Source organism: Pristis pectinata, chromosome 27 (assembly GCF_009764475.1).
Source record: "Pristis pectinata isolate sPriPec2 chromosome 27, sPriPec2.1.pri, whole genome shotgun sequence".
NCBI classification, from domain to species: Eukaryota; Metazoa; Chordata; class Chondrichthyes; order Rhinopristiformes; family Pristidae; genus Pristis; species Pristis pectinata.
The window spans coordinates 16821323-16834353 of record NC_067431.1 but is presented as its reverse complement, the minus strand read 5'-3'; the positions used below and the strand labels follow the sequence as shown (position 1 = coordinate 16834353).

At 41.9% G+C, this 13031-nt stretch overlaps 1 protein-coding gene across 1 annotated transcript; it reads left to right on the top strand.

The window, feature by feature from the left end:
- The first annotated feature begins 5542 nt into the window (after positions 1-5542).
- Positions 5543-12183, top strand: rnf26 (ring finger protein 26). The gene has a single exon (XM_052040094.1). The coding sequence runs from the start codon at positions 7411-7413 to the stop codon at positions 8794-8796; it is 1386 nt and encodes a 461-aa protein (XP_051896054.1). The 5' UTR covers positions 5543-7410; the 3' UTR covers positions 8797-12183.
- The last annotated feature ends 848 nt before the right edge of the window (positions 12184-13031 follow it).

Here is a 13031-nt window from a genome sequence, read left to right as displayed (position 1 = left end):
GAGAGAAAAGGGAACGGCCAGGGTGGCAAGCGTCCATGACAATACTACTAGCCTTCCTGAAGCAACGCACCGTGAAGTTGGACTGGATGGAAGGAAGTAATGAGCCTGTGATGGACTGGGCAGTGTTTACCACTCTCTGCAGGTTCAGTTGGTCAAGGGCAGAGCAGTTGCCAGACCAGACTGAGATACAACCCATCAAAATACTTTCTATAGTGCATCGGTAGAAGTTAGAGAGAATTCTTGTGGACATGTCAAATCTTCTCAGATGCCTAAGAAAGTGAATACACTGATGCACTTTCTTGATCACCCCATCATCGCGAAGGGATCAGCTGAGTTTGCTGGTGCTGCGGATGCCAAGAAACTTAAAGCTGTCAACCATCTCTACAGCAGCTCTGTTGATGAGGACAGGGTTGTGTTCACTCTCCCCCCTCGCCAGCACACCGCCCGCCCCCTCCCCCCACCAACTGCTTCCTTAAGTCAACAATCAACTCTTTCATCTTGATGATGTTAAGAGCTAGGTTGTTGTTCTGACACCATACACAAGGTTCGCGATCTCTTTCCTGTAGTCCACCTCATCATTGTTGTCGATCCGGCCGATAGCAGTGGTATCATCGGCAAACTTAAAGATCAAGTTGGCGCTGTACCTGCCCACACTGGGAGTAGAGCAGGGGACTGAGCACACAACCCTGAGAAGTGCCAATGTTGAGGGTAGATGAAATGTTATGACCAATTCAAATTGACTGAGGTCTGCTGGACAGGAAGGCTAGAAACCAGTTGCAGATGGGGGCCCCCACCAAGGCCAAGGTCCAGGACTTCAGAGATGAGCTTATTTGGTATTATGGTGTTGAAGGCTGAGCTGTAATCAATGAACAGCAGCCTGACATATTTATTCTTATTTTCAAGGTGATCCAGAGCTGAATGTAGTGCAAGGGAGATGGCATCCGCTGTAGACCTATTTTTCCTGTATGCAAGTTTCTCCTGTTTCAACCTTTTTGCCCCACAATTGGTTTTGCTACTCTTCTTTTTACATATTTGCAGAAACTATTACAATCCTCTGTTATGTTCTGCCTAATCATAATTCTGTGAATCACATTGTAAAAAGTGTGCGAAGGCAGGATCAGACTGGTACATGATGTGTCCCATAAACCACAGACTGCTTATGCTCACTAGCCATATTCACCATCAATAACAGACACCTTGGAAGTACTGGAAGAAATCTCTGATCCTCTATAACTACATGTCCATGTTATCAACAAAATTTCGAGAAAAAATGTAAAATCGTCTCCTGCGAGCTCTCTATCAGGCAAGTAGACTTTATACAAATTCAGTGATTGTTAAGCACCAGATGGTGAACTCTACACCACAATAATTTGAATGAAAACATTTTGATTGATTTCCTTCTCAACTTCTTAATTTTTAAAAGCATCTTGTTGTACAAATTGTTCACAGTAATTAAATTGCCTGCATCACCTTTTCCAGTTTTAATATTAAAATTCTAATTAGACCACTTCTTTTCTAATAGGAACAAGCTCAATTATCTTGACCTTTCTTCGTAATTTAAATTCACGAGTTTTGCTGAGACTAGTTGGTGAGTATTCTAATAAATATGAGAATCATCTTGGTTTTCTTCCAAAGCTAATAGTATCCAACTTAATGCACAGAACCAGGATAGTTGGATAAGTCTGCATTAAATGGTTCATAAATTGTGAACAGTGTTCTCCAGATTTTCTATTGTACATCATCCACAGTGAAAACTTCCTGCAGGCAACGTGTTCCAATCAAATTTCACCAACGCACAATTGCATTGTCAAACGCATTTCCACTGGGTTGCCGGGTATACTCAACTGCTATACGAGTGTACTTCCTGGATTTGAAGGTGAATTGACTTCCAAGGGAAAACCAGACATTCCAAAGTGCACAATTGAACAGTCACCAAGCCCTGATTGAATAACAACTTGCAGGATGTGCTTCCTTAGACATTAAGTGTCTCAGCCTGGATTTGAGTATTAACTTGCCTTTTGGGACATTGCTGTATTGTTTCAGTTATTGCTCAGCTATGTACTGTTGCTACCCATTTTTGCCTCACATTGTCATTGAGTCATTCAATACAGAAACAGGCCCTTTGACCCATTATGTCCATGCTGTCCATTCTAACCATCTACATTTACCCACATTAGGTCCATTGCCTTTTATGGCTTGTCAATTCAAGTACTTGTCAAGATGCTTCATAAACATTGTGAGAATATCTGCCTCCATTACTTCCTCAGTCAGTGTATTCCAGGCTCCTCTGTGGGGAAAGAAATTCCCCTCTAATCCCTTCTAAGCCTACCTCTCACCTTAAACCTATGCCTTCTTGTCTTAGACACCCCCAAGATGGGAAATGGTTCTTACTATCTACCCTCTCTAACCCTCCCATAATTTTAAATACATTTACCAGGTTACCCCTCAGCCTCCTCTGCTCCAGGGAGAACAAACCCAGCCTATTCAATCACTCTCCATAACTGAAATCCTCCAATCCAGGCAACATCTTGGTGAGTCTCTTCTGTACTCTCTCCAGTGCAATCACATCCTTTCTAATAATGTGGTGACCAGAACTGTGCCCTAACCAATGCTTTATAAAGTTGCAACATAACGTCTCAACTCTTATACTCTAAGCCACAGCCAATGAAGGCAAGCATGACACGTGAGTTTTTAAACACCTTATCCACCTGTCCTGCCACACTGCTACTGTGTCTGGCTTTCATGCTACAAGCAACACACATCCAGACTGCTCCCAAAAAATGACAGGCCAGCAATTGTGATGCTATTGCTGACCGGTGTCAACTTGACTTATGGCTTAGTTTCAGCAAGGATAATTAGGTCTGCAGCTGTGACTCCTTTGGAAGAACAGTTAGCTAGTATGAATCATAGCAAAATCAGCAGAAGGTTTGTCATCACATTGACCCATGTTCCGATTCAGTCTAATTGTACATAGCTCCTTCTTTTACAGAAGTGCATTGTGCTGTTCCCATGATTGGAAAGAACAAAAATAACAGATGAGGAAACAAGTGATTATTTCAAAAACACAAGGTTAAAAAAAACCTGCTCATCGTGAGTTTTTTTTTCCCCTTGGAGCCCCACAAAGGCACAGAAAAATCGCCTCAGTCACTGAACAAGAAATGCGTCAGACTTACCGAGCACATATCAACAGTTATCAGCTCAGTGATTCAATAAAGATGTTGAATAGATCAAAATTCAAAGATTGATTAACTAAATGTTATTTATAAAATTACAAGGGAAAAATGTATCAAAGAAATCTTTCAAATGAACTTGGCACTAAACTTGGCAGGAAATGTGATGCTGGAATTTAACTCAACACACGTATTCCCAAATTTAGCAGATTAAATGGTAGGGGAAGACTTGAGTTAGTGTACATGCTTGTTCCTCTCCTTTCCAATTAAAAAAAAATTGTCATAACTGGCAATATAAAGTTTACAGGCAAGCTTGCAAAATAATGGCAGCGTGTCACAAGGGAGAGGGAAGCTGTGCATCAAACCCCACATCACCAACTTTAAACATTGCCTCTCACCTCCCTCATTTCTTTTAAAGTGGCATGTGAACCACTTTATTATTTTGAAACTGTTGACATTTTTTTCTTCCATTCCTTTACTCATGCTCCATTCTGGAACCCAATTAACTACCACACTGTTGCAGTAATTCTCTGTAATACTCATTTATCGTCTAACTCTGGAAGCACAGAAGCCTTAAATTACCTGCAAGTTTAAGCAGATTGGGCCAAACTCTAGAGTTTAGAAGAATGAGGGGTGATCTCATTGAAACATGAAAAATTTTTTGGGGACTTGAGAGGGTAGATGTCAGGATGATGTTTCCTCTGGCTGGGGTATCTAGAACCAGGAGTCACAGTCTCAAAATAAGGGACCAGTTGTTCAGGACGGAGATGAGATTTTTCACTCAGAGGATATTAAACCTTTGGAATCCTCTACCCAGGGGGCCCATGGAGTTTGAGTTGTTCAGTATATTGTTTGTTAAAAGACTCAGGCAATATGCGGTTAGTACATGAAAGTGGTGCTGCAGTGAACTTACTGAATGGTCAAACAGGCACAAGGAGTGGAATGGCCTGTTCCTGCTTTGATGTCCTATGTTCTCAAGGCAATACATTTAGAAACATGATGAAAACAGTAGTCCTGTATTTATTGGGAGATAAGTGAGTGTGGGTGAAGTTACTGATGGACTGAAGACCCCACCAAAGCCAAACTGCAGGGGCCCTATCAAATATGAAATTGGCAGGAAGCTATGAAACAGCAATCGGATTCTTTTTGCAGTATGGGATGTCAATTTACATATGCTAATTTATAGTTCCACTGCTCTATGGTATGATGTGGTAATCATATGCCCTGTATTTAACTTTATAACAACTACCCCACAGCTCCATCCCAACCCTACCATCGAATCCTCTCTAGCCTATCATGGGGAATTTAAAATAAAATTAACATTCATCATGTCAATCATATATAACTTTTGATAAAGATGTTTATTTGCCTTTGGGTATTGTTGCCAATCTTTAAGTGTAAAAGCGGTTTGACCTTTCTCAAAGCTAATGTCTTGAGTTGATTTTCTTCTAATTACTGGCAAGCTGTTGGCTGAGAGGAAATAACAACCTGAAATTATTTAATTCCCTTTAATGATGTAAAATCTTTAGCAGGAGCCTTATTAAACAAAACTTCACATGAGGCAAATAAGAGTAGATTAGTCGGAACTATCTGGTAAGGTTTAAAGTAGGAAAAGGAGTGAGTAAAAGAATTTAAGGAGGGTATTAGAGAGGTGGGGCAATTAAGGGAAGGAAACGTGGCTGCCAGTATTGGAATGATTAAAGTCAGGAATGTTCAAGAGGTCAGAGTTGGAGAAGTTTTGATATCTTGTAGGGTTGTCAGGTAAGAGAAAAGTGCAGAGATAAGGAAGGCCAACTGGAGATTTGAAAACAAGGATTACCATTTAAACAACAACCACTGTAGGTCAATAGTAACAGATGAATGGAACTTGACATGTTAACTTGAGATTCAGGCGACCTCAAGTTTACAAGTGAGAGGCTGACCAGAAATGCATCAACTCCAGAGATAACAAAGTCTTTGCGAGCATTTTATCAGCAGATAGTTAAACTCAAATAAGTTAGGCTCCTGGGTTGGATGGATTCTAAAATAATCAATCAGATGCACTATTACATGTATTAATAATTGATTAGAAAAAGATACAGAGTTGGAATGGTGGCAGGTAACTAACATTCTATTCAAAAAAGGGAGGTAGAACATGTCCAGCGAAATAAAGCTGAACAATTGATTTGAAAAGACATCTGAATTATTGCTAAAGGAAGAAAAATGTCAATGAAACAAAAATATGTAACGTGAATACTCAACAAGCCAACTTCAATGAATCCTTTGACGAAGTATGAGCGATTAGACAAGGATAATGTAGGGGATGTAATGTGTTGTGACCGACTAAACTGAGCCACAATGAAGTTGTAACTGGGAGATATAGAAGTCTTTATTCAAAACAGCAGATCTTCTGGAGAGAATCTCCTTCTGATCTCTTCACACAATGTTTAATACTTTTTTTTAAAACACAAAGATAATAATAAACAATTAACTATAGTTTCAATGGCTATAATCACCTACTTAACTTTAACATTTTGAATGTAGGTAGGTAACTTATTAGAATTACATGTTTGCAATGGTAGCACATCCCAACTAGCAGAGCTCCTTTGAATATTCAATACTAGCAGCTGGTCCAAGAGCTTCTGAGCACAAACTCCAGACACGCAAAATATATCCCTTTTGTTACAGTTTTGAGTGATGGCTCCCTGAATATACAACTAACCAGAATATTAAGTGACAAAACAGACCAGTTGTGATTGCACATTAAGTGGCAGGGATACTCCTTTAATGATGCATGAATACCAGATATGGCCACTTAATGCCTTCCTTGATCTCATCCTGAAGTTTCAATGACCATCAATGAACATGAACATTCATCTATAGTCTTTCCCTGCATAGTTTCAATGGTACAGTATCAGAAAATCAGAATGTCCCACACCCAATGATCGATCTCAATAGCATTAAAGTATCAGTTGAAGGTAAATTGGGAACAGGTTTTATTTCCTGAAGACTGGTTCTCATTTCAATTAATATCCACTATCCATAATTTCATAACTCCAGAATAATCCCTAACATATTGTATCCAGACATCCATTCTGCAGTGTATCCGTTAATTAGTAGGTTAGAACATACCAATGTATACACAGTAGAATGGATGTCTGGCTGCTGAAAAAGGGTCAGAAAATTAGTAATTATTCAGTATAGTAAGTTACAAGTCCAAGAGAGGGAAGCAGGAGGGCAAGAGAATGAGGGATTACAAGTGATGTAAAAGAGAGATGGGTGGAGAGACGGGAGGGATCGAGGAAGGAGAGGAAGATGTGAGGTGAGAACCAGGTAGAGGTGGAGAAGCAACAGAGAGGATAAAGAGATAAGATGGAGAAGAAGAGTTTAAACACCTTCCAAAATTTCCAAGGTCGTGCTACAACTGACACCAACAGTCTTGCAATGGCATGTCTCATTATTAGAGTCACGAATAGATGTGGCAGGGAGAGTAAAGGGCCTTGGCATTGAGACAAAGACGTGCTCAGGCCAGTAAGTAGAGCTGAGGTAGATCAGTGGGTCAAGTCAAGTCGAGTTTATTGTCATGTGCACAAGTACGGTGAGGTACAGTACAATGAAAAATTTACTTGCAGATATGTAGGTACAGACAACACACAGAATATAAATTACACATCATTATCATTGGGTGTGGTGGGGACAGAAGGGGCAAGTAGGCGGTTATAGGGACACTCAAGTCGGATTTATTGTCAAATGAACAAATTCGGTGAGGTACAGGTACAATGAAAAATTTGCTTGCCCTACCCTACTCCAGCAGCTGTTCTCCAACACAACGGGACCTTTGCCATGTGCCTGCAATGTTGCTGCAATTAACTTTTTCCACTGCACCGGTGCTTGCACGACAATAAACTCGACATTGACTTTACAATGTGGGTTGTGAGGTACTTGTCCTGTAGAGTTAGATATTAATGATAATGATGGCGAAGCCAGCGAAATCAATAGCTGGCGTTGCCGCCAATGGCACGGAATGTTTCGGCCGCCCCTCAGTGAAGGAGTTAACGCGGGGCTTTAAACGGGCCGGGCCGGCGTGGTCGAGGCGCTCTCGGTGTTCCCCAGTGCAGCCTGGTCGCGGATCTCTCCGATCGGCTGCTTCGGGCTGCCTGTTGATGTTTGAATCGTGTTTGACGGTTGCGGCGGGGGCGGGTCGTCGGGGCCGCCCGTCGGCATCCACTGAGGCGCCGGCAGCGGCTCTGCACTCGGCGCCATGGCCGGCCTCGTCCTCGGCCTTATCAGCGGCCTGGGCCGGGCCCTCGATCTGCTCTGCTTCCTGCTGGACCTCAACTTCTGGCTGGTGTCCACGGCGGTGGCAGCGGCCTCGGCCGTGCTGCACCTGGTCATCTGCATCCCCGGGGCTGCCGCCTACCTGCTCGGCCTCTGCTACAACCTGCTGGGCCTACTGGTGCTGGGGGCGGCCGAGCTGTGCCACGGCGGCCTGCAGCTCGTCTTCAGCCTGCTGTGCGGTTTGTTGAGGGCGGTGTGCGGCCTGGCTGAGAGCCTGAAGATGGTGGGGCACCTGCTGTCCTACCTGAGCCTGCGGGGACGCGAGGAGCTGCAGCGGGGCCTCGCCACCACCTTCTGCTCCGGGCACCTCTTCCTCAAGCAGCTGTGGGATGCCGCAGGGATCCTGGCCAGCCTGGCCGCCTACTTGGTCAACACCGTCATCAACATGTTCCTCATCGGGACCCAGAACCTCCTCTCGGTGGCCGCAGTGCTGGGCGACCCTTTGGTCAAGGCCACAGAGGCTCTTGCTTCCATTCTGACCTACTTGTCCAGCAGCGTGGTGGGCAACGTGATCCTGCTGTGGACCCCATGCCAGTTTGTGATCGAAGTGCTCATCTCGGTCTCCAGAGTCCTGGCGGACGTGTTTCTTCTAAATCTCTACGGTTTGGCAATCACGTTTATTGTCATCTCCAGTACAACAATCTACGCAAACCCAGAGATAATACTGAGGTTTGTTAATCAAGTGACTCTTCATTTAAATACTGCTCCCAATCTTAACCGGGTAAGAAGGGATGTCCTGCATATCTGCAGGCTAGTAGTGACCAATGTACAGCTAATGGTCAACTCTGAGACTTGGCGGCGAATGTACAGTCAACAACTGCAGAGACTTAACCCAGGCTATGTGAATTTCTGGCTGCTTGACCAATTAAGGCGGATTCAGGTTTATCCTGATAGGAACTTGGAGGACCAAACAGCTGTAGTTCAGCAACCAGTTAATCAGCTGGAACAAACAGATTCCAACCCTGTCCAAGGAGATAACACTACTACCAGGGAGCAACAGGTGGTTGTGACTGAGACCTCTGCATGTGGTCCAGAAACTGGAGATGGGCCTTTGCGACCAGAAGGCACCAGGGACGATCATGGCAATGTTCCTGTGGAAAATGAACTCTGGATGCTCTTGAAGGAGCAAGAAGAACGAAAGAAATGTGTCATCTGTCAGGACCAAGCAAAATCTGTGTTGCTGCTTCCATGTAGACACCTGTGCCTCTGTCAAGGCTGCACAGGTATCCTCTTGCAGCAGCCCATCTATCAACGCAATTGTCCACTCTGCCGACAAATGATTTTACAAACCCTGGATGTGTATTTCTGATTAACTGTTTGAAAAGGCTTGAACAGGAAAAAGCCTGTTGTGTAAAGCAGATTATTTTTAAAAACCAGTAGAATATTTCATCAGTCCAATCATCGGTGTGTTTGGCAGTCTCAGATTCAAATTTCTATGCAAATCCTCAGCCATAGATGTCATAATACAGATGTATTTTTTCGTCGTGACTAATTGAAGCACCACTGTATAATAATGTTACATTAAGAATGTACTTGTTACAAGGCATTGGGAAACCAAGCCCACTGCTTCCCTTAATTATTGGTATTAAAAAGGAATGGCCATTTCTTGAGATGGTTCTTCTGTCAGGTTTTACTTTTATTAATAGTGAGCTGCACAGGGTAAGGGCCCAAATAATCCTATATTTTTGAGTTGCCTGTACAGTGCTCCTTTGTGTAATTTTCCTAGTTTTTTTTAAAATGTGAATTGTTTTGAGATAACAGGCACTCAGATTGTCTTAGACACATTCCAGAAACATTAGGCATTTTATCTCTGTTTTGCTGTTTGAATGCTCTACTACTCCACAACCTGCATATTTGTTTTTATAATAGAGATGGGGCTTGAAACTCGACTTTGGAAATCTAGCTGAGCCAATGGGTCAAATGAGGAGGTGAGGCACCATGTGAAATATGTTTGTTTCTGTTAAATTACTGTACTAGGCTCTATCCTGCAGCTTCCCTTAATAATTTTTAAGCAAGTCTACATTACTGACCATGGGCTTAAAGGAGAATTTTATTTGTGTGCTCATTTAATTAAAAATACTCTTTATCAAAGACCAAATGGTGTCTCTACAGATACATGTTTGAGGCACTGGGTATGGATCTTAACCATGATCTGCTTCATTTCGGGCCCATTTGTTTTTGTTTTGAAACAATTTCTTTGTCTTGGAATGGGAACTTGGGATGGAATTGTTCTTGGGGTCTTGATGCCTAAATGTATCATTAAAGTAAAATAAATACATTGGTTAAATTAATAACAATTAATATTTTATTCAAGTACCAAATGTTTATCACTGCAGAATTTGGCTGAATAATGCATGCTTTCTGCTGCACAACTATGACCTTTCTGAGATGTCATCTGCAGTAACTTAAGTAGCAACAAACATGGTTTAAGTGCCTGTTCCAGGATGAATAGCCAAAGTAATTGTTTTCTTGTCTGGTGGATAGGAAGTTGGACAAAACACAGTCAATGCTCTAGCAACTGCTTTTTGGAGATCTTTGACTGCAAATGATGATTGAAGTGTTCTTTTACATGGTTGTGCTTGGGCCCCAACTTTCTCAAAATGGTTGAGATTGGAATTGCTTTGTGTAGATCTACCATATCAAACACCATGCATTAGGTTTGCTTCCCTCTGATTCTGGAAAGCAAAGAGGTCATTGAAGCTTTTGGGGATAACAGTGATTAGTGAGAAGAGGAGACAGCAGCACAACATTGTACTTAAGCTCTAAATTTATTCAGGCTTTTGATCTTTGATTTTAAACCCCACCCCAAGATGGGCACAAAAGGACCCAGCAAGTGTTTACCAAAATGTCAGGCAATATCTGAGAGGAAAAACAGAGTTTATGCTTCAGGTTAATGATCTTCTATGGGAGCTAAGGGGGAAAATAAGATTAATAAAAAGGAAGAAAGAACACAAGAAAAATTTGAGAGTGGAAGGCACAACAAATTAAGTGATATAAAGATGATGGTGCAATTGTTGTTTCAATTTCTGAAATATAGCAGGAAGAGTTGATGGCCACCAAAGAGCCCAGTAAGTTTGAACTTCCATATTTCAAAACAACATAGGAGGAGGCTATTTTGGCCCATCAAGTCTATGCCAGATGTCCAAGCAATCTTATTCCCCTCCATAATTTTCTCTGTAACCTATTCTCTCTACATTCCCATCAACTCTTATTTCTCTCCCACTCACCTACACACTTGGGATAATTTATGATGGGCAATTAACCTACCAACTACACATGTCTCGGAAGGAAACCAGAGTGCCTGGAGGAATTCTATACACCGACAGGGAGAACACGTAAACTCCATTCGGATGGCATCAGAGGTCAGGGCTGCAGGACCTGGGTGGCTGGAATGTTGAGACAGCAGCAGTACCAACTGCGCCATTGTGCTGCCCTTCTCTTGGCCACGAGCAGAACTGGTTCTTGTGCCTCCCCAGTCAAGATGTCCCTTTGACTTTGGTACTGAGTGGAGAATGTGAAGAAATCTATTCCTTCCCCCTTTTTACTGAAGTGCAAGGAAATCAACTCCATCCATGGCGTGCTGAGGACTTTCCTCAAGTCCTTTCCTATGGCCATATTTCTGTTCCTGCTTACAAACCAGTAAATGAATCTGGTCAGGAGTTCAGCAATGTTAATTAATTGTGCATGACCTGGAAATGCTCAACTTGGTTGGGTGTGCTGCCCTCTTACTGACTTCTTCCTAGCCCCTATTAAAACAGACACCATGGAACTGAGCCCCAACTCTGTTCATGTTTACTATGAATTTAAGTCAGTTTTAGAAGCAGAGAATCTTAATTACTCCAGTTTTTGGGTTTCAATACTAGTGTCCTGCGTCCTTGGAGTGTAGTTGCTAATAGCATTACAGGTAAGCTAAGTAGCTTTTAAGGTACTTGTGACCCACTGGTATAAAATAACAACATTTCCTGACCTATGTCTAGGACTTTAAAGGCTGTTTTTATTACTTTTCCCCACTGTTTTCCCGAGCTCCAAGACAACCTCTCAGATAAAGATGCTGAACCAGGAAATAAGTCATTCTAACCGAAGGTTTTTCGTAGTGGGGTGCAAAATTGCAATTAACTTCAATGCTAATTATGAGGACCCCCACTTTTGATAGTATCCAGTGGCTCCTTCTGGAAGTGGATATGTGTGAACATTGGGTGGAAAAAAAAGAGTTGAATGGGTCTGGAATTGGGGGTCTCTTTTGTTTTTGTGGGCTGAGTGACTTCTTTTAAATTAGGTGGTACATTCACCAAGAGAGCCATTGTGTATAGAGTACACTATTTAATGCACTGCAGTTGTAGATAGCTTGCTGTTTTTTTTAAATTGAGTTGACAGAAATGTTCATTTGATCAAAGATTTTTCAAAGCAGCAACGGGGGAGCAGGCTCCATTGTGATATTCCTTTGGTTTAGTTGCTGATACCTGTTTGAAGTGAAGGTTACTGAGCAGTATAATGCAATCAGTAGAGAATCAATTGGTGCATGGAAGATGAGCCTTTCTCTTATATAAATGATGTTGGTGATCATTTTTAAAACTAATTTGTGTTGTCTTTTTGTATAAGTTATGAGCATTGTTTATATGATTTATCTGTAAAACAGCTACTGTGTTAAGATCAGCTTCACTGCTGCACTGTCTAATTCAGTGAGCTGAAAATGTAATTGTTTAAAGAGAATAAATCTGTATTTTTCATTATTAATTAACTTTGTCCTCTTAACATCAGCTGGCATTATGCAATGTAAGAAAAGCCTTGCAGTCTGTTGTGTGTTGCAGTCGCTCTCTTTAGCTTTGGCCATCGTGACGTTAAATGTTATTTTCATTGTGACAGTACCATCTGCATGACACATACTGCTAATACAGCTTGGTTTATGCAGGGGCTCCTAATGTCCTTGGTAAACCCATTTTTTTTTTCCCTAAATAATGTATATGCCTGTTTGCTCCAGTGAAGCTGAAGTATTTTTTTAATCTTCGACAACTTTTGGATTGATTTACTATGGTGGATGTTTATTGAATTTAGTGATGGAAGGTGATCACGTATAGGCCACAATGGTAAGTTGCGGACACTGTGGGGTGGGGGATGTTGCCCCAGTAGGTAATTTTATTGGTTGTCCATAACTGAGTGGCTGGCTGGGCCATTTCGAAAGACAGTTAAGATTCAACCAACAAACAGCCTGCTGGAGGAACTTAGCAGGTCAAGTAGCATTTGTGAGAGGAATGAAATTGTTGACTTTTCGGGTCAGCAGGATTTAAACACAAAACGTTGACGATTCCTTTTCTCCCACAGAGGCCACTTGACTCACTGAGTTCCTCCAGCAGATTGTTTGTTGTTCCATATTCCAGCATCTGCAATCTCTTGTGTCTCACCAAGAGTCAACCACATTGGTGTGTGTAGAGTTACATATAGATCATGGATGTGGAAGTAAATTTCCTTTATTTACAAGACAGTAGTTTCAGGATTTACTTAACTTTTATTCTAGATTCATTACTCTAAAGATCTACATGACTGATA

Excerpts from the sequence above, each read along its gene's own strand:
- rnf26 (XM_052040094.1), top strand. The coding sequence starts at position 7,411 with ATGGCCGGCCTCGTCCTCGGCCTTATCAGCGGCCTGGGCCGGGCCCTC.